Source organism: Lagopus leucura, unplaced genomic scaffold (genome assembly GCF_019238085.1).
Source record: "Lagopus leucura isolate 7727_CA_CO unplaced genomic scaffold, USGS_WTPT01 Super-Scaffold_100004, whole genome shotgun sequence".
Classification (NCBI taxonomy): Eukaryota; Metazoa; Chordata; class Aves; order Galliformes; family Phasianidae; genus Lagopus; species Lagopus leucura.
Genome location: NW_024962264.1, coordinates 55,212,846 through 55,237,572, shown reverse-complemented (window position 1 = coordinate 55,237,572; position 24,727 = coordinate 55,212,846). Strand labels below are relative to the sequence as shown.

Sequence of the window (24,727 nt, the reverse complement as noted above, 5' to 3'; positions counted from 1 at the left end):
CTGCCCGTCCTTCCGCATCGCAGCTGGGAGGGCTTTGGGGCAGCGGCTGTGGGCAGCATGAAAGCTCAGCGCTTACTCAGCTACATGTGCCATTAAGCACTCTTCTCGGCGCTTAGCGTGTATTCAGACTATTAAGACGTCCCGTATCGTTTTAATTCCAGCTCATTACTGACTATACAGAAAAATCCTCCAGCTCCGCACTCCTCACAGAAAGATGGCGACACCCCCGACTTCTCACCGCCCCAGTCCGCCCGCCATTTCCCGGCCTGGCAGCCGTGCTCAGTCGCGAGCGTGCGCGCACTCCCACCTTTTCTCGCGAGACTTGGGGGCGGCACTCGCGCCGTTTTTGAAGCTGGCGGCCGTTGCAGGGGGGCCTGGCTGCGCCCTGCCTGTGCTGTGCTGCGCCGTGCTCCGCGCGGGAAGGCCGGCTGCTGTGCGAGCGTCCTGTTCGCAGCCATGTGTCCGGCGAAGAAACCGCTGCAGATACAAGAGGCGTTCCAGCTGGCCCAGAAACCCCACCAGAACCCCGCGAAGCTCGTTGTGGCTTTGAAGAGCGCCTACAGCCAGGTACCGGCCTGAGCGTCTGAGGGGAAAACTGTGGGACTGCTTCTGAAAGGTTATAAACTACTTTGGTTTGGTGCTTCTTTCAGTTACAAGATAAGGAAGACTTCCATGAGAAGTTCGTTCATTTCCTGAAGTATGTTATGATCGTCTACAAGCGGGAGCCAGCCGTGGAGCAACTGGTCGATTTTGTGGCTAAGTTTGTGACTTCGTTTTATCAAACGGAGAAAGAGGAGGGTAGCGAGGAAGGAGAAGAAGACAATTCGCTTCTGAATTATGTGTTTAACTTTCTGCTTGAGGTACAGTAATACTTGCTGTTAAATCTTTAACTGTAAAGTGGAAGCTTTACTTAGTGGTACAGGCTGCCCAGAGAAGCTGTGTACGCCTTGTCCTTTGAGGTACTAAGGCCGAGTTGGATGGCCTTAGGCAGCCTGAGCTGGTGGGTGGCAGCTCTGCCCGCGGCAGGGGCTTGGAATAGGCTTTAAGATCCCTTCCAACTCAAACCGTTCTGTGATTCTGTTTATACACAGTAGGGAAAACTTTCTTGCATTATCTACAATCTGGAAGCTTAAAAGTGAAAGCAAGGCAAAGCTTTATGATTTGAAAAACTAAAACCAAAACAATGCGTACAAAAAGCACACAGAAATGAGCAGGTAGTCATTGGTGGGCTGTGTTGGTGTTAGATGGATGGTTGGAGTAGATGATCACAGAGAGCTTTTCCAACCTTAATGATTTTATGATTCTTATGATTATGACAACCACAAAAACCCGAAGCAAAACAGATTTTAGAAGTTAGGTCTGTGAGGAAAATATAAATTGTTTTCTTATTTGGCTATCAAGCATGTCATTAAATGTTTCACTGTGGGTGCGTTTGTATACATGACATTAATTTATACTGCTTCATTGACAAGTAAAAATAATAAAATGCTTTTCACACATATGATTGGCATTTGTGTTATTAATTCCTGCTTGTTCCAGGAGTTTATGTATAAAAAGAAGACTGTCAATTCTGATAGTGTGAGATCACAAGTAAAATTAAATTCTAAATTAATGTTTTGTCATGAAAAGTTATCAGTAATGCCAAGAGCACTAGCTAGTCATCATCCCTATTTTCTTTCTCTTTTAATGTTTTATGGGGACAGGAGGAAGCTAGCTCATGTCTTCTGATTAGTGGTGTAGTTTTCTTCCTTTCTGAGGGCATTGCTAATTGTGTACAGTGTGCTGCTGATACAAATGATGAGCTATAAATATTTTTCAATTCTGTGAGTTTTTAGTCTTACTAAAGAATAGGAAGAGCTTCTGAGATATGAAAGTGTGTATTTTATCTTCTGTATGGAGTGCTAACTACTTACATATGCATATTGATGATCTTACAATGAAAATAAGAAAGAATACTTTTTTTTTCTCTCCCTTCCCACCCCACTCCACTTCCCTGCAGTCTCACGATGCAAACAGCCATGCAGTTAGGTTTCGAACATGCCAGCTTGTTAATAAGATTTTGAGAAACATGCCAGAGAATGCTCAGATTGATGACGAATTATTTGATAAAATTAATGAAGCTATGCTGATTAGACTTAAAGATAAGTTTTCAAATGTGAGAATTCAAGCTGTCTTGGCCCTGTCAAGGCTTCAAGATCCTAAGGATGAAAACTGTCCTGTTGTTAATAGTAAGTAGCTCTTATTTTCTTTTTGTAAAAGGTTTGTTGACTTATGTTAGTTTGCTTTGAAACATTTTTTGAAGCTTCAAGTAACGCTTTCTTAGCGAGTGTTCTTCGTGCAATTGTTAGAGCAGTGGTGGGGCTCGTAGTCAATGGAGCTTGTATAGGTAGGGCTGGTGTACGTTCAGGGGGAAAGAACAGAACAGAACTTGTTGAATGAGAGATCCACTGGGAATTAAATGATTGATCACCCTGTTCTGTGAACTCAGTGCAGTTGTGGGATGGTGAGAAAGATAGTGTTGCAAACTGGAATGGAGGAAGGATACGTGCTTGCTCTGTTCGGACCCTCTTAGGCTGCTTTTGTACAACTGAGTTGAACCTGTGCAAAAACGTTCAGAGGCGTAGAAATGGTAATACAAAGGCTGATTTTGTCCAAAATGACATCTGCCTTCTGTATCAGCGATGCACGTGGTTACTGGCACCGTTGACCTCTATGTGTTTTGAGCCTTTTTTTTTTTTTTTTTTTTCTCCTCCTGTGCAAATCTCACCTTGCTCATAAATCATAGCATCATAGGATGGCCTGGGTTGAAAAGGACCACAATGACCATCTATCTGCAGGGTCACCAACCACTAAACCAGGCTGCCCAGGCCACATCCAGCCTGGCCTTGAATGCCACCAGGGATGTGGCAATCAGTTCCATATTTATTTGGAGATTAGTACTGCTGAAACCCAGTTTTCCTTATGCTGTTTTGTACCAACTTGTGAACTTCATTTTGGATGGTATGCTTTTTTTATTAGACCTTACTCTTCTTGCTTCAAAAGACAATGGTAGATGGACTATACGTTTGTAAAATTATAGTGTATTATTAGCTTAGTTCTTTTTCTTGTTAAGATGCCTTTTTTGAAATTGTTATCTGAAAGTTTGTTTATATGTTTCTTATTTAGGAACAAAAGTTTCATAACGAGTTGCAGATCAAAAAGGAAAAGTCATTTGATCAAGTCTGATCAAATCTTATGTTGCCACTTTTAACTTTGAAAAAGAGGCAAGGATAATAACAATTACATGAGGATAATAATGTATTTTGGTAGGCTTAATGCAGTTGTCAATCTTCAGTTGTTAGGAAAAACTGAGGATTCTCCTCAAAGGTGGTAAGGATGTATTTCCAGTGAATAGAGGTCCAACGTTTGGATACTTTTTTGTCCAGTTAATGACAAAGTGGTTATTTTATAGGGAGGATCTAGAGTAGCAGTTTAATTAACTGAAGATCCTAATAATAACAAATAACCATTCTTGCATTTGACTTCAGTTCTATGTACAGTTGCCTTAAAATCTTGGGGCTGTGACCCTAACCTGATCCCTGTTTTTATATTAGCATTGTGCAAAAGGGGAGAGGTTTCAATAATGCCTGCTCACCTTCTTGAGTATTGTCTTTTTTTCAGTAATGTGAATGCCTTACACCCTTACAAAAGCTGACTATTTTGCTTTCAGTTTACAACGTGTTGCTTGAAAATGATTCAAATTCAGAAGTGAGGCGTGCTGTGCTGTCATGTATTGCTCCATCAGCAAGGACTTTGCCAAAAATTGTAGGGCGTACAATGGATGTGAAGGAAGCTGTCAGGAAGCTAGCATATGAGGTAAAGTGCACCATTTATAATTCATTTCCAACAGTGGCTTAAGAAAAGGCTTTAAATCTTCTATCATATTTCATTGGTTAAACTGTAAGATTTCTCACTTACCAGAACTTTGGTGGGGTGTTTTCAAGTATGCAAGAACTTGCCTGATAGAAATCGCATTTCTAATATAATTCAATTCTTCAAGGTTGTTTATACAGTCCGTAATCTTCTGTGCCCATTTGTGAGGTTAGTGAAACAATTTTTTTTCTGTTTTATACTACAAATAATTAACTAATATTAGGATCACAGCCATACTAGTGTAAATTTATGCATAGTTTTCACGTTCCCTCTTTGTGAAGTATCAACTGCTGTTTATTTTTACATGTAGAGGTAAAAGGAAAGAAGGTTGCTACCATAGACATTTCTTGTTCAAGTGCCTTAAAAATCACAGAACAGAATCTTCAAGCAAAATGTAACATAGCCACACACAACCATATTCTCTTCTTGCTTAACTTAGATTAAGTTTCACTTTTCTTCCATGAACAGGAATCAGCTTACTAGTTGATAGAATGCTGATGATACAGGTATTATAGGCTTTTACTGACTTAAAGTTTCTGTGGATTGGATAAAACTGAGAGCTTGGATTCACAGATAGCTCACAAGTTCACTAAAATGTGTAGAAATGTTTTTTAATATCTTCTTTTTTCTGAAGGTTTTGGCAGAAAAAGTTCACCTGAGAGCTCTATCAATAGCACAGAGAGTAAAACTGCTGCAACAAGGACTTAATGACAGATCTGGTAAGTGATCATTTTAAAAAATATCTTAATACCAGTATTTGAGAGAATATCTTCTAACGCAGTGGAGGTTACTGATGTGGAAGCTGTGATGGCAATAATAAGGAGCTCAAAGGGAAATGCTGAGAAATGTTTAAGCACAAGAAATCCTGCTTACTGCTTCTGTTCTTCCAGTCATCTGCTAGTGGATAAACCAGAAGAGAATTGCATTTTCAAAAAATAGGAAAGCCATTGAGCTCTAAAATAAGAATGAATGCCATTAAAATTAAAGCTAGGAAAAAAATAACAAAAAAACCCTCAAAAATAATGTTATTAAACACAGAAGTAGGAGAAACGTAGTTATTTAATTACATGTATTTTTGAAAAAAAGATGCTTCATTCCAAATATCTTTGACTGTTGCATTTATCAAAGAATTTAGTATCTGCTGAAAATTGTTTTAAAATGTTTCCCATGTAAGTCCTGAAAGAAATTTTTGTTTGTTTGTCATTTAACTGGCATGAATATTACTTAATGCATTTTTGATCGACTCATTCATTTCACTGTGAAGTGGCTTTATTGTTTTTGAAATCTTCTGTGCTGTCTCATTTTCATGAAGAGCTGTTCAGAACATGCCAGTATTTCTGTGCGCTGTCGTCAAGCCATCACAAGGCCACGTGCATCTGAGAGAGGTTTGCCTACACAGAAAGTGACTTTTCTTTCCAGCAATAGCATGACATGGAATTCCATCATAAAAACTGCCAGTTTAAGTGTGGCAGTGTGATTCGCACACTTTGGGAAGCCTGTGTGAAGCCTTGTTAGGTGTTACTCTGAATGTTTTCTGTAGTGATGTACTGCCTGTGAGTTGTGTGAATTGTGACCGATGTGGCTGTGTGCCTTCAGAGAGCAAAAGAAGTACGTTGCTAACTGCCAACAGAAGCTCTTCAAAGTGCATCATGTATGAATGTGATCTGAGCTGGGGACCATATGAGCTTCTTGGTCGAAGCAGAAGTTAGAATCAGCTGAGCTCTCTTGTGCTGTATTGAACTGTACTTACAGAGAAGTCATTTTTCTGCATGATAAGTTTTAGTTAGTGTTTTTCCCACCTACTCTCAGTTACTGTATAGTAACTTAGTGAGATTTCTCAAGTTCTGTTTCTGAATTCTAGCACTGGAAAAGAATACATTCTGGACTGCTATTTTTTTTCTTATCTGTATACTAGTGTGTGCAGTTTGACATAATCAGGCAATTCTTCTTCACTTTTCCTCCCTACTAAAAAAGAATAGTACTTAATCTCAACTGATAGCTCTCTTGTCTTTGCATGAATGCGTTTCTGTTTTAGTAAGCTTTGCAAACCAGAGGAGAAAGCTACCTTCGTTAGATTTTTTTTTTCTTTTTTCCTGTGGTCCTTCATCTGTCAGGAACAAGGATTAGCTTCATTTCCTTACTGAGAAGGTACAGACTTTGTATGTGGCTTATGTTTTGGTGACCTTGAAGTGTTTGGCAGAGAGCTGCCTTCTTCGCTTATGCGGGGAAGATATTTCCTCAGCTGGTGTCTCTTTTCCTTAGGATGATTCTTCATCCCAACTGCTGAGAACTTGTTCTGTATCTTGGTGGTTTTTTTGTTTTTTTTTTTTAACCTCTGTGTATCTGCCAAGGTAGGCAGCTTCACTGATGCTGTATGCTCTTCGCTAGGCAAAAGAGGTTTATGTTCCATGAAGTCTGTATTTATATATACACCCACTAGTTTCCTCTTATTTTGATCTTTTTGCAAACTGTAACCTTGAATATGGGTATCTTTTATTGAATTTGCTCATGTGCTAACAAAGAGGAACTTGTTCATTAAAGGTTGCTAGGCTGGAATGTCTTTCTTATTGGCTTCAGAGGCAGGGTTTATAATTAAACCAGATCTAGAAGGCATAATCCAGATTTTGCCTAATTCTACTTTGCAGGGTGCAAAACCAATTCAGCTGTCAGTTCTCCACTTGCTTTCTTTCACACTGCTACATTCTGATGGTTTATGCCTTTCACTTCTTGGAGATGCTTCTCGTTCTTAGAACCTGAATTTAGTGGGTTGGTTTTTTTTGTTGTTTATTGTTTTTTTGTTTAACAGATCTTCAGCATCTTTTAGAATTCAGGGAGTGCTGTCTTCTATTATTGTGGGTTATATAGAGTAGGAAGGTGAATGTTGTCACTTTTTCTCTTGTATTGGCTATTGTTTTCTAAGCTTCCTAAGAGCATACTTCAGTCACTCTGTAGCTATCCTTTTCCTTCCACCAGGCTGTTAACCTTTCTTCCTCGCTGAAATCTAGATGTATACTCGGTGTTTCCATAAATACCTTCTTCCTTGATAAAGCTTACTCTGCTGATCCTGAAGTTATTAGTTTGCCTCAATAGGGAGGAGGTACTGGAGGGATTTACTTTGGATTCTGAAACACACAGTTGGATAATTGAATTAATGCAAGAATTCTGTGTGGCAAATCAGAATAAAAGTCTGTGCATCTGTCTCCTGCCTCAGCAGTGGCCAATTATAAATGCCTGAAAGAGGGCACCTGGATAGACATGCTTCCCTAGAATGTTCCATGGCTTTAATAAAAGAGGTCATGACTGATGTGTTTTCTGGGGTGACGTGTTGGTTGTAGATGTAGCTGGTTTTGGTTAAAGAGCCTTTATTCCTTATAGGGGAAAAATGATGTTCCCTCATACAAGTGCTAGTTTTGCATACGCAGTTCTTATTTAACTGTTGTGCCGCTTTGAGGAAAAAAAAAAAGCCCAAGTTCAACTGTATAATAACTTTATGGAACAGTGACTGGTGTATTGAAAACATGTTTTTTTGATGTGCTCTAACATTATCAACTACTTCAATTTCTGTATTATTAGATGCTGTTAAAGAAGTAATGAAGAAGAAATTGCTTCAAGCTTGGTTACAATTTACTGAAGGGAATGTTTTAGAATTGCTTCATCGACTGGATGTAGAGAACTGCCCAGAAGTGGCCGTCCCAGTACTGAATGCTGTGTTTTCATTGTCCTCACTTAACGACTGCATTCAGAACTGCAAATACCTTGACAACAGGTATGGAGATCAGCTTTCTTGTCTGTTGCTTATGAGAAGGCTGTGATATTTTCGTGTAAGCTGTGATGTATCCCTGGTGTTTGTATCCTGAAGTGTTTTGGTTACATTTTGTTTGTTTGTATTTCTAATGTGTTTGGTAACTGAAAATGATTGTGAAAATCACAGGGGAGAGTAAACTCATCAATAAAGCAAGCTCTGCTATGAGTAATAGGACTTAATTTCATTCATTTCCCTGTGCTGTCTCCAGTGCTTTAGTTTACACCTGCAAAACTGTAATCTCTTATTTTAATCTGTGATAACTGATTAAAAGAATCAGTATCACAGATTCTGTATCACCTTTTCAGATTCTGGATACTGCCTTTTGTCTCTTCTTCCCCCTCATTATTGACTTTTTTTTTTTTTTCCTTTCTTTTTGTTTTTTCTCTTTGCCTTGGCTTCCCTCAATCCTTTTTGCTGGCTTAGGGGCAGCACAATTTGAGTTTCAGTTATTCATGTACTGTTTAGGCAGTCTGTTGGCTTGTTTTTCGGCCTTTTTTTCAGTCTGTTTTAGTTGTTAAAGGAAGCTTGATGGAGCTTAGAGGCTTCTTTTCCTGCATTAATTTTTGGTAGAATTTGTTTAGGTGAGTTCTAATCCACAGTGAAGAGAATGTGATATAAATATATTACATTTCAACAATAAAATGAAAGGAGGAAGGGAAAAAATAGAAACTATAGGAAATTGCTAAGGGAGGTAAGAAATGTTTTGATTTAATCAAAGTAACCGGAGTGGAATGATTATCTAAGTCTCATCTCATGTGATAAACTTAAATGACAAGTAGTCACTGATCACAAAATGCAAACAAGGTTATTCTGTATTTTGGAGGGAAAAAAAATGTAATTCCATCTTACAAAATGTTTTGCCTTCTAGTAGTAGCTTGTGACCTATGTTTTGAAACCAGCAGATAATATATTGTACTTCAAAGCTACAGGTGCAGGCCTGTTTGGATTTTAAAAGCACGATAAGGGGGAAATAACATTCTCACAGCTTTTGGAAATGTGCCAGTTTCTAAAGTTCAAAGGAAAAATCCTTCTAGACTTGTCGATCTGACTTTGATCCTGCACAAAACAAAGGCTCCTTTCTAAAAGATTGGGTTAACTGAGAATTGTAAGTAATGTTTTGAAGAAGTGGATCTGTTGGGCTAATGGTACCTTGGGAAGCAAGTGAAATGATTCAACTTGTAATGAGGTTATTTGATTTATGCAAAGCACTTAGCTTTTCTTTCATGACACTTCTGATTACACCTTGTGGTTTCATTTACATGTTATTAGGGTTTGAATGTGCTTTAGTTTTGTTTGGGGGGAGCAAAAAATTTTATAGAACATAATGTGAAATGCTGCAGTCAAGAACAGAACAAATAGTTTATGAACAGAAGCTGAAAAATAATGCAATTATATTTCTACAGATTAGTGGAGTTCAATCTTCCCCAGTTGTAGTCATGGCAATGTTTCATAGAGTGCAAGTTTAGCATGCGTGATTACTTTTGGAGATCTGAAAGGCTCAGCAGATTCTCTTCTGCAAATACAAAGCTTTCATATAGAATACCCAACACAAACTGTCTTGGTGTAAAATACTGAAGAGCTCAATGTAGTCAGAAGCTCTTGCGACTCCACGTTCCTTGTTTACAAAGTTATTTTTGTCAGTCCATAAGTACAGCTGTGGAGAATATCTTTGACAGGATTTTTCTTCTTAGGAAATAATGTATTTCTGTGCATTTGTATATTTTCTTCATTTCTGTTTATTTCTTGTTGTTAAGAAAATTGATTCCTTTGGAAAACTTAACAGCTGAGAATGTGTTGCACTGGAGATGTCTTTGTGAACATCTGAAGTCAAAAGGTGAAGAAGGTGAAGATTTGCTGGAACAGATGTTGCCAGAACCAGCCATATATGCAGATTACTTATTAAGGTACATTGCATTAAAACATGTTTTTTGTCTTCCACCAAAGTAATTATTTTTGAAAAGGTAGATCGTATTTCTGTGCTTCAGCTATTCAGATTTCTTTCAAAGCCAAAGATCTGGGTCGTTTTTTTTTGTTTTGTTTTGTTTTTTGTTTTTTTTTTTTTTAGAATAAAGAATTCTTTTCAATCTTTTTTAAAGCAAAAAAACCCAAAAGGTAATGGAATATTTCAAAATGTTGTTTTCACGTTACTCATTGATTATGAGCAAGATGGACTTGAAGATGAACTGTATATAATTCTGTGTCATTAAAACTACTAGAATGATTGTTCTGTAACATGCAGCTCTTCTGGCTGTCTGTTAGTACCCTGGTTGCTGTTTGGTAAAGAGCCTGCAGAAACTGGCACATTTTTCATTGTGGTAACTTGTGAAAATACAGTAAAATTTGGCTGCTGTTCCTGTCTTTCTCCCTGGTACGAGGGCATGCTTAACAAAAACTTATGTTCTCAGCTAGTGGTAGAACTGCCATGGGAGGCAGTTACAGGCTGGTTTAATGAAGGAGAAACAGTGAATGTTTTGTTAAGTCGATCTTCTACCTAAGTGAAGAAAAAGACTTTTTTCTTGGTGAGATACTCAGAGAGAAAAGCTTTCAGTCTTCACATTAATGAATATTCTGTCCAAATTCTGTGAGCGCAGAGAATGCTAGGAAACCTTAATTGATGTACTGCACTTGTAAGCTATGTAGTGAAGATTGCTAAAATACAGATAAATCAGATCTGCTGAAGCTTTTTTTTTTTTTTGCATTCTCAAACAGGGGATTAGTTTTTAATGGAGTGCAGTGTTCTCAAACTGTACATTATTGGTAGTACTTATCTATGAGCATTATTGGAAATATTCATCTATGAAAAGGAGAGCATTAAGAAAAATTTAGGCCTTGTAGGCAAGGTAACTGGCTTATTTATACATGTCAGGGAAGTGTTTTTGTTTTGCTGTTGTTGCTTTGTTTTTTGTTGTTTTTTTTTCATTGCAACCATGAATCTGAATGATAATCTGTTCTATTTGGATTCAGTTACATACAAAATATGCCAGTTCTTGGAGAAGAACAAAGAGAAGACTTCGCTTGTTTTGAAAACCTGATGACAAAGGAATTTATAGGCCAGCAACTGATTCTTATTATAGACTGCATGGACACCACTGAAGAGGGAGGAAGGTAAACTTGGGTAGAAAACCTGCTATTGAGTGGATGGCACTTATGCCAATCCACAGATATAAGGCCTCTGTTGGGAAAATGACCTGATCAAACACGACATGTGAGTCTCTGCTAAATGGCAAAAAACAAACAACCCAACACCATCTCTTTTATGGAATTGTGCCCAAGAGTGTGTGAAATGCCGCCTGCTTGCTTTTATGGAAAAAGTTTCATGTGTATACAAGACTGTTAATTTAGAGCTCAATATACCAAAAATTAAGGAGATAAGTGGATGATTTCTTCACAGGTGACTTGTAGAGGGTAGCCTATGAGTATCTTGAACTTGCTAACTTGCTAAGGCCTAAAAAGGAGAGAGTTTAGATTTCAGACTGAATTAGAATGCATTAACTGAGTCGTTCAAACAAGCCTCCTATAGTTTGAGTAACATTTTCCTGTGAAGTAGTAAGAATAAATTTGGAAGCTTATCCCATCATGGGCATTTTCTGAAACAGGACAGTTATGCTTGTACTATCAGGTTGTCGTTTTCATCCCATCAGAGCCTAATATGCAATGGCAGCCTGTCAAGATATTTTTTGCTGGAATGACTTTTAAGCAACAGTCAAAACTGATTAAAAAGAAAAACAGTATTTTCTAATCAAGAGAAATGGGGTAAAATAAGGAGAAGATGAACTCTACTAAGGAACAAAATAGTTACAGAGAAGCTTATCCTGTAATGTATTCATCACATTAACTCAATTTGGGTAAAATAATTTAATGCCTAACAATGCAAATTGTGTTTTTTTTTTTTTCCCCCACCTTAATGCAGAAAGCATCTGTTAGTTCTTTTAAAAAGGATTCTTATTCTGCCTGCAACTTCAACAGCTCTTGTATCTCCACTTGTGGAAAGATTACTCAGGATCATTGAGGATGATGCCAGAAGGATTCAAGTTGTAAGTAATTCCAAAGACTTACTGTTTTTTGGGTTCTGCTTTCCCTGTATGACAAACAGTGTCTAGAAAGCATTGCAACAGAAATATCAGGAATTAAAATGTTTTTGGTTTGGAGAAGTATTTATGTTGTTCTGTGCTATGCACCTCTGCCTTTTTTTTCCCCTCAACATGGCTGCATTTTGTGCGTATTTGATGAAGAGCTCTGTTTTCAGAGCACATTGCTGATTTTGTAAAGGTAACCCTCAAATTAGGAAATTACTGCTCTTCAACTGCCTGTTTCAAAATTGTTTGTCTTACTAGATCCAAACAGTTTTAAGTAGAACGTTCAAATGAGAAAATGAGAATACTTTACATTTCCAGATTGCAGATTTTTTTCCCTCCTTTCTGCTGAGAAAAGACCTCAAATGTTAATAAGAAAAATATTCTTTTTATAGCAAAGTCCCTATGTAGTATCATAGAATGGGCTGAGTTGAAAAGGGCCACAATAATCATCTAGTTTCAACCCCCTGCTATGTGCAGGGTTGCCAGCCATTAGATCAGGCTGCCCAGAGAATGAGGAATATTCCTATATGAGGAATGATTATTTCAACTTGTCTAATGAAAAACAAACTCTTGGTTTTGCTGAAATAATTTAAGTAATTTCTGTACTTTATGGACAGAGCAGTTCTGGAAAGTCTCAGCCCCGTAGGTAAAGCTGGGCTGTTTGTTACATGATATTTTGGAATACCTGTAGTAGCCCTGGCACTACAGTAGTGCAACACCAACAGAATGTGTGATTCAGTAACGCACAAGTGAAATGCACTGATTCAGTATGTCCTGCTGTTTGGGTAGAGGCTAAGAGGAAGTTGACTGTGGAAATCTGATGCAAGATAAATCAAATCAAACTGAAACTATCCCCGTCTCAATGTCTTTTAGTTTTCTTTTTTTCATCTCATTTTTTATTAACACAACAGGCCTGTCCTTAATGAACTCCCTTAAACTGAAAAACCCTCAGAATAATTCTGCTTCCAGTTCCACACATGTATTTGGCTTGGAATTAAGTTACTTGTGTGGCTCGCTGTATTACTTATGTAGTTTATAGAGCTGGAAATGACAGCATTGGTGTATTTTGACTGCAGCAGTACTGGGTGAAAAACCTTACTGGTGTTACCAATCTGTCTTTCTAAAGCGTGTGTTCAAACCTAGAGAAGACAGTGCCTGTGAACTGTCAGAGAAACTGTTCAACTCACCTGAGGATATGCGGTTCTGTTTTCTTGCTTAACTAGCTGACTGCAGATAGGACTAGACTTTCATGATTAGGCTGCTCGTTGTTAAGTCAGTCCTCCTTGAGGACTTAGTGCAGTGATGTATTGGTTAAGGAAAGCTGCACAGAAGTTTCAGAAGGATGGTATTTTAGATTTGGATAAGTTAAACTAATGCTTGGTATCTGATATCTAAGCCAAAAATCACTGGCTGAAATCACTAACATTTTGTTTGTAATAGATTGCAGAAATTGTCTCAGAGGTTCGTGAGCCAATTGTTTCTGTTGACCAGCCTGTTGATGCTGCTGAAATAAGAAAGCAACAGATTAAGGTAAGCTAGTTTTAGCTAACTGGAAAAAAATAATCCTTGTCCATCAAGTAAGAGCTTTGTATAGTTGTATATCAGTAACTGATCTCAGTAGTGCATTGTTGGCTAATACCATATAGGTTTTATAGTCCTGCATAATTATAATAATTATTTTCTTTCTGCTTTACGTTTCAGTTGGCTGAAATAAAAGTGAAACTTTTTGAAGCAAAAGCAGCTTTGGAAGAGTGCATTACTCTGCAGGATTTTAATAAAGCATCAGTATTAAAAGAGAAAATAACTGAGTTGGAACACACAAAAAGTGATCTCATAAAAGCAGCAGAGCAATGTGAAATTAAAGAAATGCGTGTGGAGAAGGTTTCCGTTTTTTCCTTTTCTGTATTCACAAATGCTGATTGTTTTTAGTTTATTCAAAATGGATTACAGTAAAGTGCTCTTTTGGTTCTTAAATAACTGCAGAATTCTAAAAGGAGCTTAGTTATGCTGTATTTACTCTTAACTGAAACCATGAAACTGAATCATTTTTCATTGTTTATAGATTAATTAAGTTGCTCACTTATCAAATCTGTAGTGGGTAAGAAATGTTTACTTGGGTATGAATTAACTTGGCTTACTGTGCCTATTCTCACCATCACAGCCACCATTGTTAGTAACACAATTTCTTCTTTTTTTCCTGACTCACCCTGAAGGATGATCCTGAAACACTGGTGAAGTGTCTATTGATGTGTCACGAGCTTCTCAAGATGATGGCCCTTTCTAAAGGAATTGATCCAACCATTAATGAAATAATAGAGTCTCTGGTATGTAGCAATAAACACTGTTGTAGGTTATAATAAAAATTGATCTTAGTTCACAGGCAGGATGGTTTGTGATTGTTTCAGAATCATTTTCTATATTTTCAGTACTGTGGCTTAGTGCTTCTGAGCTGTTCCAAATCATGCAAGTGCAGCCCAGCTGTGAGCTCAGAATCTACACCAGAAGTGAATGCAGCAGGGAGTCACCAAAATAAATTGAGACTCTCCCTGTAGCTGAGTGTGCTGCTTCAGAGAATTTTAAGTCTCCTCAGCGGATAACAGAGGGGGGGAAAAATGGAGAAAAAAAACCAGTATGCTACTGTGAGCACGTGATACACTCCCAACTAAATGCTATTGTGCAGTTTCCATCACACCTATCTAGAAAGGTTATATTTGAATTGGAAGTGGTCAAGAGAAGGGCAGAAAGGAAAAGTACTGGAACAGCTTCTGTGTGAAGAATGGCTAAATAGTGACTTTTTTTTACCTGGAAGAGAGAGGACTGAAGATAGGGTCTGAGACAGGTCAGAAGTCATGGGCATCATGGAGAATGTGAGTGAGGATTGTATAATCATAAGGTAAAGCTGGCAATCACCAAGCTTAAAATAAATGGAATGAGTTGATTCTTCTAATACATAATCTATGGAATTCCTTGTCAAAGGACGTGTGCACGCTGAGAACGTGCATAAAATTCAAGGAAACTGAGTAAGTTCATGAAAAAGAAATATTATGGAGTAATTAGGTAGCTAGGAACAGCCTCACATTTCTAGAGTGTCTCAGCTACAAATTGTTGGGATGTTGACAACAATTCAGGGGAGGTATCTACTTCACCTGCTTATGTAACACTCTAGGAATTTGGTTTTGATCTTTATTGTTAACAGGGCAATGATCTGGAAGATCTGACTCCGTGTGGGCATTTTGGCAATTTTCTTTCCAGTTTGAACTTTAACACCAGTTCAGAGTAGCTTCAATACTGTGAACAACACCTGATTTCTTTCAGATGTAGAACAGTGTTCTAACAAATCATAAGTAGTTTTGATGTGTCCATCATAATTTTTTTAATTAGTTCTTTAATTTCCATGTTTGTTGTTTATTCCACTTCTGTATTTTCAACATCCTGCTTTTATATGTTTTTTCTTGCTGGGTTTTCTTATGTTAGGTTTTCTTGCTGTTTTTTAAGCTTTCTTTCTTCATTGAACACAAAAGCATAGATTGATATCATGATAGCATGCATCCTGTATGCAATCTGGCTTTTCTTTCACATGGATTCTTATAGTGACTTCTTAAAACTATTACAGGTAAAGAAAGTAGTGTCAGTATTCTACAATTTAGAACTGCGTACCGTTTCTTTGCAAGAATGTCAATGTATTTCCATGAAGAACCGTGCAGGTTTGTTTTTTGTTTCAGTAGTGGTCAACTATTCTGTCAGAAAATAAAGTCTATTAAGGCAAATACTGGGCAAAGTGCTGGTGGTTCTACTATTATTTTATGCACTCAAAAATCTGATTCTGTTTACATCGAGATAAACGGAGTAGTTCCGACTTTCTGTTTTTGCATCACACTGTTATTTCTAGTTTCAGAGTAAGCAAGTGTTAAACAATACAGACAATTCCCTATTTTTGACTTGCATATTTCAATGACAAACTGAGTATTGTTTTTTCCAGATACTTCCTGGTGTAACCAATGTCCACCCAGCTGTGAGAAACATGGCAGTTCTATGCTTGGGTTGTTGTTCCCTTCAAAGCAAAGAATTTGCTCGACAGCATCTTGCATTGTTGTTGCAGGTAAAATTTCTATTGGAAGATGGAATGGTGGCGTACAGTCAATAAATATAAAGATGTTATAATTATGAAATAAACAAGAGAGTTGGGCAGAGCAGATTATAGTAACAAGAAGAGAGCAGATAGAATGCTTACCTGCATCCTGGGCTCACTGCAAAACTCCAAAGGAGGGATCTCCAGAAGAAATCTTTTCCCACAGGCAGTCAGCTCTTAAATGGGTCTAGGAGACGTGCAGCCAGGCTCCACCCCTTCTGGCACCACAGGAGAATTGCCTTCAGCTGTGCTCCCATGGCTGACTCAGTGCTCACCTCAGGTGATCAATCAGAGGCTCAGGCCGTGATTCAGCAGTTCCCATACAGGTGGTCATGTGACAAAAAATAAAACCACCTTGTGTCATACGTAGTTCTGGTGCTCGAGTACCAGCAATTCCTGACTTCCTGAAGTTCAGGAGAATGTATTTTCATGTAGATATTGCTGATGTCTATGAGCAATTTAAACCCTTATTCTTTATGTAAGCTGGTGTCAGAAGTAGTGTAGGGCTAAACTGACAAGGGCTCACTCTCGAGGCTAACCCACCACATCTCTTTTTGATTTGGATGTTAATTTGAAGCATAATGCACATAGTAAACTATAGACCTTCATGAACTTACCTCTCAGTTCCTTGCTGTAATTTCCATAATGTTTATTTTAATTAAGCTACATGGTCTTTCAGAGCAAGGATTGTCTTACATGTTTTTTCTGTAGTGCCTAGCACTAAGGACTTCGTACAGATAAATAGCTTTTGTTTGTTAGATGTTTAGAGGTTGAAAGGTAAGATTATGTCTCATCCGTGCATACGGTGAGTGAAGCTGGATTTTTTTTACTTATTAATGGAGATCGCATAGAAAATTTGATAGATTATTTCTTAGAATATTATAATTTCAAGTTGCTTAGGCTTCAGCTCACATCCCATCTTCTGTCTGAAGTTTGTTTTACTTGGGAAACTTTTATATGAAACTTCATGTATAGTTGTATAGATCCTGGGATAATCTTACTAAAGAAAAAACTATCCACTTCTATTATTCTAATATTAAGCAGCGCTGCTCTGTTATAACATTATGTTTGTATTTTCTTTGTTTAACCTAGGTTTTACAAATAGATAATATAAAGGTAAAGCTCAGTGCTTTAAGGGCAGTCTTTGATCAGTTGATGCTGTTTGGGATTGAGCCATTCAAAGCTAGAAGAGACAGTGAGGCTCAAAGTGAAGAAGTGCGTGTTGGAACTGAAAGTTGTGAGGAGGAAGGTGAAACAACGGAGAAGAAAGAAGGGAGTGCTACAGTTCACAGCTTCCTGCAGCTTCTTTATGGTTTCTTAGACAGTGAGGTAAGAAATATTATAAATCTTGCCTTGTTTTCCTTCTAAAATAATTTCTGCAGAAGGCTTACCCTTCTGCTAGGTTGCGTTTGAACTTTACAGGATGTGTGTTACGTAGTCTCATGTTAAAATACTTAGTTGCCCTAGAAAATAACTGCCACTGATACAAGTAAGTGTGACTTCTGAGCCAGTTAAGCATTTCCTGCAGGTGCAGATACTGAAATGTAGAGAACTGATTTTCAGAATTAGATGTAGACTATACAATGCAATAAAGTATTAGTGAAAATCACTGCGGTTGGTGTTTTGTCTCTGAGATCAACTCTCGTCAGTTTTCAGAACTCAGAACAGAAGCTGCAGAAGGCATAGCCAAACTGATGTTTTGTGGGAGGCTGACAAGTGCCAAACTCCTCTCACGTCTTGTTTTGTTGTGGTACAATCCTGTGACTGAAGAGGACGCTCAACTTAGACATTGTCTGGGAGTTTTCTTCCCTTTATATGCTTATGCAAATAGGTATGGCTTCATATTAAATATTATGTGATGATGTATGTTGATCAAGCAGCTTTGCAGCCCTTTTCAAAATGGCATAAATGCTTGTTAGACCTGCTTAGTTTAATCTTCTATGCAAATTACTTTTGAATATATGCAGACTCAATCTGTGGCCACTCTAAAAACTTTCTATAAATTCCCTCTGACCTATTTTTTTTCTTTCCTAAGACTCTTTGAAAGTGTTTTTCTGTATATTGAATTAAAAAAATGATTTAAAAGATGTCCTTTGTGTTCTTGAATACTACTTTAATAGATGCTATCAGGAAAGGTTAAAATAGAGTGGACAGCTCCCAGTAGGTAGCAGAGAAACAGGATATTTTTGTTTGTTTTATTAATTGAAGTGTGTGCCAAAGTAAAGGCACAACAGATTCAAAATCTTTTGGTAGTGGACAGATATTTATTACCCTGTGTGGCAGCTGATTCAGAGCAGTCTGCAAAGTTGCCACTCAGAAAGGGGAGGTAAATGTGTGAGTTGTGCAGAGTTTTGTGCCTAATTTTGGTGCTGATCTATCACTGAAATTTAAATTCAGTATGTTCTGTGTGTGTTGTCCAGATGTTCCCATCTGATCACAGCTGTAGTCCAGAGGCTTAATTTTTGAAATGTTTATAAAATGTTGATGGCTTTTATGCATAATATTCTGTTGCATCATTAGAATGGCGTGGTGCATTAATGGCAGGGACAGTGTCCTGCAATCAGTGAACAATTCTTAATTCTGAAATGTTTATTAAAGAGTAATAATTTCCTTGGCAGCCTTGTGTGTATGTACTACAGTACATCTTAAAAATGTTGTTTTTCTAGCTTGTAGGAAATAATCTGGATACGTCAGCTGTGTTTCACCCAACTTAAAGCACAAATCATTAAGTGGGAGAGTTCTTGCTTCTGTATGTTCCTGCCCCACTTATAGTGCACAAAAAGTCTTTTGGTTAGCTCATTTGAGTCAATGATCCAGAAGCAAACAATCTAGTGTTTTTAAGTTATTTATCTCATCAGTTTTGTCCCCCGGTTAATTGCGTTCAAATAGAAGGTGAGCAAGTATCTGAGATTAAAAAAGCAAATAAACAAAACCACCAAACAAGCCAAAAAGGCTTTGCTTCCCTCACCAGTACTTCATGTGATTTGGCACAGTACCTTTTAAATTGTTTTGACCCATGTTGTGGAACTACACCTTGCCACAAAACCCTGTGCAACTGTGTGGGTCGTAGGCTTGCTTGGCAGGGGTCCTGAACTCTTCTGAGTTCAAGAAAACACAAATATTTCTTTCAGAATGCTGTTGATCACCACTTTTTTTTTTGCCAGGCTTCATTGCTTTCTTACAATGAGATGTATGCCCAAAGAGAATTACTAGCAGAAAGGAGGAATGAGCAGAAGAAAAATGAAGATATAGGGAAGTGTGTTTCTGTCCCTTGAAGAGAATCTGTGTGTATATATCAGTTAGGCTTTCTGTGGTAAGTGGTTAGGTGCAGAAGTAGGGAGTGTTACATAACATTTCCTAGGAAAAAGCCCAGTGAGCTAAAGCTTTAAAGGAGTTGGTTCTACAAGGCAGGTTTTGTGATCCTGCTGCCTGTCTCTGGTAAGATTGGCCTGTCCTCTGACAGCTGAAATATATGAAGTTGAAAACTTTAATTGTAGAAGAAAAGATTTAATTCTGTCTCATTATGCTCCTAATGCTCGATTCAACTGAAACAGATCCAACCAGGAATGCTTTGAGGAAGCTTATCTTCCAACTCTGCGGACGCTGTTAAACGCTCCTGCAACTTCACCCTTGGCCGAAATAGACATCAGTAATGTTTCTGAGCTGTTGGTGGATCTGACCAGACCCAGTGGACTGAGACCTCAGGCCAAGAAGTCTCAAGAGTATCAGGTATACAGTGGGTTGAACTGGAAGAAAGCATTACTTGTAGTTGAAGAACTGACCCCTGCAGTCACTGCTAGTTGTTTGTCAGGGATTCCTAGATTCAGAGCACTGATTAAGCAAGTGACTGTTCAGGCTAGTAAATATTTCTCTTTCACTCTTACACTTTGGTAATACTAAAAGGAATTTGCACCATCCTTACTGATCCGTACTGGGAAAAGCAGCTTTGAAAATCAGTTAGTGAATGTACCCAAAATTCTGCATTTAAAAAAATAGATATTTGCTATGCAAAATTATAAGCTGTCTAAATTAGAATGATGTAGTTGTTGTAATTTGTAAATAATTTACAGAGGAATTCCATGTATTTGATTTCTTTCTTTCACAGGACTTAACAGTGCATGATAATTTAGCACTGAAAATTTGTAATGAGATCCTGATGGACCCAACTGTGCCCGATGTTCGTGTTTATGCGAGAGCGTTAAGTTTGTTGGAAATCAGTAGTTCTTCCACAGAGAATCTTCTGCTTCTGCTTGATGAGATTCTGGAGGTAGTATATAAATAACATGGCTCTTTCTAATGCCAAAAGCAGTCTAACATTGTGATGTACTTAAAAATGAAGTGCCTGCTGTTTATTACGATAACCTGACTGAAGTTTTTCATTAAAAATGAACTTCTCAAAAATTGGTTAAAGAGGCATTTACAAAAATCTGAATCTGACAGAGAAAGATAAAGCCATGTGAAACGTTGAAGAGTCCTGCTCCCCTACAGGGATGCCATCAACAAGTAGCAACATTCCATCTCACCTTGAGAGGTCCTGTAACTTTATTATCTCCTCAGATTGCCTCTTTAAAAATAATAAGTCTTTTGGGGCTGCAGGGCCTGGTGGTGATGGAGAAAATCTTTCTCCTTTCAACCAGAATAATCAGCTTCATGTGATGCTTTTTGTCGTTCTTAGCAGTAAATCCAACTAATGCTTGTAGTTGGTATACTTAATAAAATAGTCATAAAATTAAGTAGCTATTAATGTTTAGTGTCTCTTCCCAGAAAGTGAGAGATAAATTGTGCCAAAGAGCTATTGAGAGGATCAAGAAGAACTTGACCAAAAGTACAAATGTGAGCAAAGATCACTCTGAAGGCACGGAGGAAAGGGGAGTCTCTGAAAAGACACTGGAAAATGGCAAGACATTATCTGCAGATTCTATTCAAAATGAGGAAGGTAATTCAGGAGAAGTGTAAGACAGGAGATGTGCAATTGAATGACCTGCAAGGATTTGTATGAGGAGAAGTCTTGGTTATTCCCCTACTAAATAAGTCTACTGCTGGGGAAAAAAAAGCAGAAAAATAAATATGCGTCCTGTTGAAAGTAACTCAGAACAAATAAGTATCTTATTATTGTTACTTGAATGTAAGCAGTGCTGTATTTTGTAGGTCTGCCCTATAGTTCTTTCTTTTTAAAAAAGACAATATTAACTTCTGATGTTTCTTTAAGCTGCTTGGCACTTCTCTGCCAGCCAAACCTTGTGCTGTCTTACAAGGAGTGACATGTGACTCCTTGCATCTTTAGAATGCAGTTCAGTAAGACTCCAGTGGACTTGGACTCCAATGGAGTAACGGTGCACTTCTGGCAGGCTGTATTACAGTTATGTACAGTCAGTGCACTGAACTGTTTACATTGGTCTCTTATTACCAGTCCGTACGTTGAACCAGGTTTGTTTTTATTGCTATTTGAGCTTACAGTGGAAGAGGCTGGAAAACTTTCCGCAGTCAGCACAGCTGATGCAGTTGTGCACATCTTAGCAGTGTATGTTGTGTTGGTGGCACAGGAAATCTAATCTGTTTCAGTTGAAAAGCAATCGGATGAAATGTGCTCAGACTTCCTTGGCTTCCTCCACAAAGACTGACGCACAGCTATTTTAAGCAGGATGTCACTTTAAAAAAAAAAAATCTTAATTTTAAAATGAATGTTGTTTATATCCTAGTAGATTACTCCAAGATTTTAATCTGCTTCTGAAGGCATCAAGTGTCTTCTGTGTTATTATCTTCTACGCTTATGTGTTGGATGGGAAGCTGGAACTCTAAAGCAGCTTCGTATGTCTTTATAAAATGTTGTGCTCACAGCAAATGGTATCTTGGGATGAATCTCTCTCAAAAGAGGGATTTTGAGAACTTTAGGCAAGCTGTAGGAGAAAAGCATTGTTTTCTTTCAAAATACATTGGATCACTGAAAGTCAAGAGGTGTTCTTCAAATACAGAAACGATGGATGAGAGCAAAATGAGTTACTTTTTGCCCTTTGATTCCTGCAAAGGAGATACAATTTTGACCTGAAGAAAAAAAACTTCCTAGCAGTGGCATAAATTGCTGGAGAAAGGGATTTCCTGAAGTCATCGGTAATTCTAGGGATGGGGGGCAAGCAGTTCTCAGGGATAGTTTACTTGTGACTGTGGGAGTATTTTATAGCTATGATGGGGCGATGTTACAGCTGAGTGACACGTTAAACTTCCTTCTAGCCTTATTATTTAATTCATAGTTAAAGGAAATTTGTAGTTTAAGGAAAACGGATTTAAAACTGTATGGATTTTTTGGGTACTGGTTAATGTGCTGATATTTATAGTAAATTGAAAGCTGATTATCTGACTTCTGCACGTATTCTGCTTAACAGAAAATACTAAGGATGTTCTTCATACTCCAGTTACTGAAGTGAAAAATAAAGAAACTGCAAAAGTGAAATCCACGAGAAACAAAACTGGCAGAGGTATGCATTGGGTTTTTCTGGCTACTATAACGGCTGATTCAAAGATTAACTCTTTGTGAACCTCTTTTTTCATATAAACAATGCAGTCTTCATAATATGCTTTTAAAAATGTATAAAGGATGAAAATAGACTTTTCTGCTTTTAAAACTTTTCTGCTATCAGAGAAATCAATCAACAACAAAAGCAAGCAAAAAACCAAAGAACTTCTCTGCCTATAAGGTTGGTTTCAAGATGGTCGCAGTTGTTTACAGTAACGTCCAGGTGACTGTGAAAAGTCACCTTGTCTGTGGGTTTTTAGTTGTTAATGTTTTGAAGAAAACATTCCACTCAGTGTTGTGACTGCATGTTATATGCATTTCAATACATCATTGATCACTAATTGAAAGACGCAAAACCGGTTTAACAAAGGAAATAATGTGATGTGAAGAGGTTTTTGCTTCTGCGTAGGGCAAAGAAAAGCAGCAGTGGGAACAAGATCTGCGAGCAGAAGGAAAACTGGCACAGCTGTGAGATCTGGTAGTGAAAGGTAAATACTACTTCTCTCTGCCTTCAAAAGCACGATGTCCGTTCTAGAAAGAAACTTAATTCCTTCCTAGAAAGGAATATTTTTCTTTCCCCAAACCTAATGCTTAAGAAAAGTATTTTTCTGCTAATACATTGGAAGTCTTCAAACCTACTGCTGTATTTCAAATGCTGTTATTCCTCAGAGCTGGTACGTGTTTTTGTTTTTTTTTTTTTTTTAGATCTTTTGTGTGTAGAATTAATATATGTCTATACGTTTTGTCTGTCAGAAGTTCCATTTTTTGATTGCATTTCTTTTCTGACCACTTCTCTGCTTTTTGTTTTAATACCATTTCTGTGCAGAATTCTGAGTATTCAATGTTTTTTCCCCTCCACGTTTCTGGCTTCTATTTCTGTTTCCTATCTTCCAACACTTAAAAAAAACATCTAAAGTGTGTTCCTTCCCTTCAGATCTTGTAGGATAGAAACATTGAATTATCTCTATAGTTATCAGTTGCGTTCATCCTTTTTCAAGCAAGTAACCCCCAGATTGAGGATGATCAGGGTTAGCCATTGCAGTTTGCCTGTTCAGTGTTTGCTTTCGGGATTTTACTTATTTTGCAACTGCTGATCCTTGGTTATCTTACAATCAGAGGATCATAGAATCACAAGGCTGGAAAGGACCTACAAGATCATCTAGTCCAACCGTCCTCCCATTACCATTATCTTTTCTGATGCTGCTGTATCACCTGGAAAACACTCATAAATTCTTGTTACTAATTACATACTTTCTATACTTGAGGTTTTTTTGTTAAGGATTTACTGTACAGTGATTTCAAGTTTTCTATTAACAAACCCTTTCATTTGTTTAGTCTTTTGGGCCTTAATCTTACAATACTTTATATTTCAGTGATGATGAAATGCCAGAATCAGTCCCAGTGCCAAGTTCAAGGCCTTCGAGACGAGCAAAGACTGCAGCACTTGAAAAAACAAGAATGAACCTTTCGACCCTTTTGCGTACGGAATCTGATGAGTAAAGACAAACTGAGGGGAAATGTCCCCTGCTAATGCTGCTTATTAACAGCAGGCTTGAAAAATTAAGGTTTCTCTTGTCATTAGTGTCATTTAATTTTTTCAGTATTTGATCATTTATAGCTCCATACTTTTCTAGGAACTTTTGAGTAACTTCCCCTTATGAAGTACATCATTGATGTAATAAAAACATATTAAAATATTACCTGAAGAAAAAAGGAGTTTTTTTTTTACTTACAAATATAAATTTTCAGACTTTTTTAAACATAATGTTAGTATTTAATGTTATTCAGAGAGAACGCTTGACCTGGAGTGGTTGCGTGATGGCAGCGCTTCTGGCTGTACTGTTAACACACCTACTGTCTTTCCTTCTTAGCCTGCACATCTGCTGTCTCTCAGGAGGCCTTTATGGTCTGTGTTAATTGGGAATTCTGCTTCTTGGAGATAAATGTCTGCTTTATTTTAAATGACATCAAAAGGGCAAAGCCAAAATTAACTCTACAAATCAAAGCCTGGAAGCCTGCTACCGACCGGAGGGGGGCAGGAAAGGAGGAGCACTTCCCTCCCTGGAAGTGTTAAGACCAGGCTGGATGGGGCCCTGGGCAGCTTGTGGGTGGGGCATGGAACTGAGTGGGCTTCAAGGTCCTTTCCAACCAAACCATTCTGTGACCTTGTTATATAAAATTGCTAATGTGCTTTTAGAAAAGCATAAAAGAAGTACCTAATAAGTATCCAATTAAGTAAGGTATAGAAAGGGCAAAAAATATAAGCTTCTGCATACCGTCTGTTTAAAGTGGCG

The 24,727-nt window shown here is 37.8% G+C and overlaps 1 protein-coding gene across 2 annotated transcripts; it reads left to right on the top strand.

The window, feature by feature from the left end:
• Nucleotides 1-426: 426 nt before the first annotated feature.
• NCAPG (non-SMC condensin I complex subunit G) lies at nt 427-24,107 on the top strand. 2 transcript variants are annotated; one of them, XM_042871435.1, is made up of 21 exons: nt 427-567; nt 651-860; nt 2,000-2,228; nt 3,710-3,855; nt 4,547-4,631; nt 7,486-7,678; nt 9,472-9,621; nt 10,682-10,822; nt 11,628-11,751; nt 13,234-13,323; nt 13,495-13,674; nt 14,007-14,117; nt 15,773-15,892; nt 17,015-17,251; nt 17,572-17,753; nt 19,477-19,651; nt 20,028-20,189; nt 20,687-20,858; nt 22,303-22,395; nt 22,843-22,921; nt 23,807-24,107. In XM_042871435.1, exons 1-21 carry the CDS (start codon nt 457-459, stop codon nt 23,931-23,933), a joined length of 3,117 nt encoding a protein of 1,038 aa, XP_042727369.1. In that variant the 5' UTR covers nt 427-456; the 3' UTR covers nt 23,934-24,107. The 2 variants fall into 2 exon arrangements, with proteins under 2 accessions (XP_042727369.1, XP_042727370.1); XM_042871436.1 differs by lacking the exons at nt 22,303-22,395; nt 22,843-22,921; nt 23,807-24,107 and having other exon boundaries at nt 20,674-20,779.
• Nucleotides 24,108-24,727: the final 620 nt, after the last annotated feature.

Coding starts and splice junctions, on each gene's coding strand:
- NCAPG (XM_042871435.1), top strand. CDS start 457: ATGTGTCCGGCGAAGAAACCGCTGCAGATACAAGAGGCGTTCCAGCTG. Junction 14,118..15,772: donor ATGAAATAATAGAGTCTCTG/GTATGTAGCAAT, acceptor TGTTTTTTCCAG/ATACTTCCTGGTGTAACCAA. Junction 19,652..20,027: donor AGAAGTCTCAAGAGTATCAG/GTATACAGTGGG, acceptor TTTCTTTCACAG/GACTTAACAGTGCATGATAA.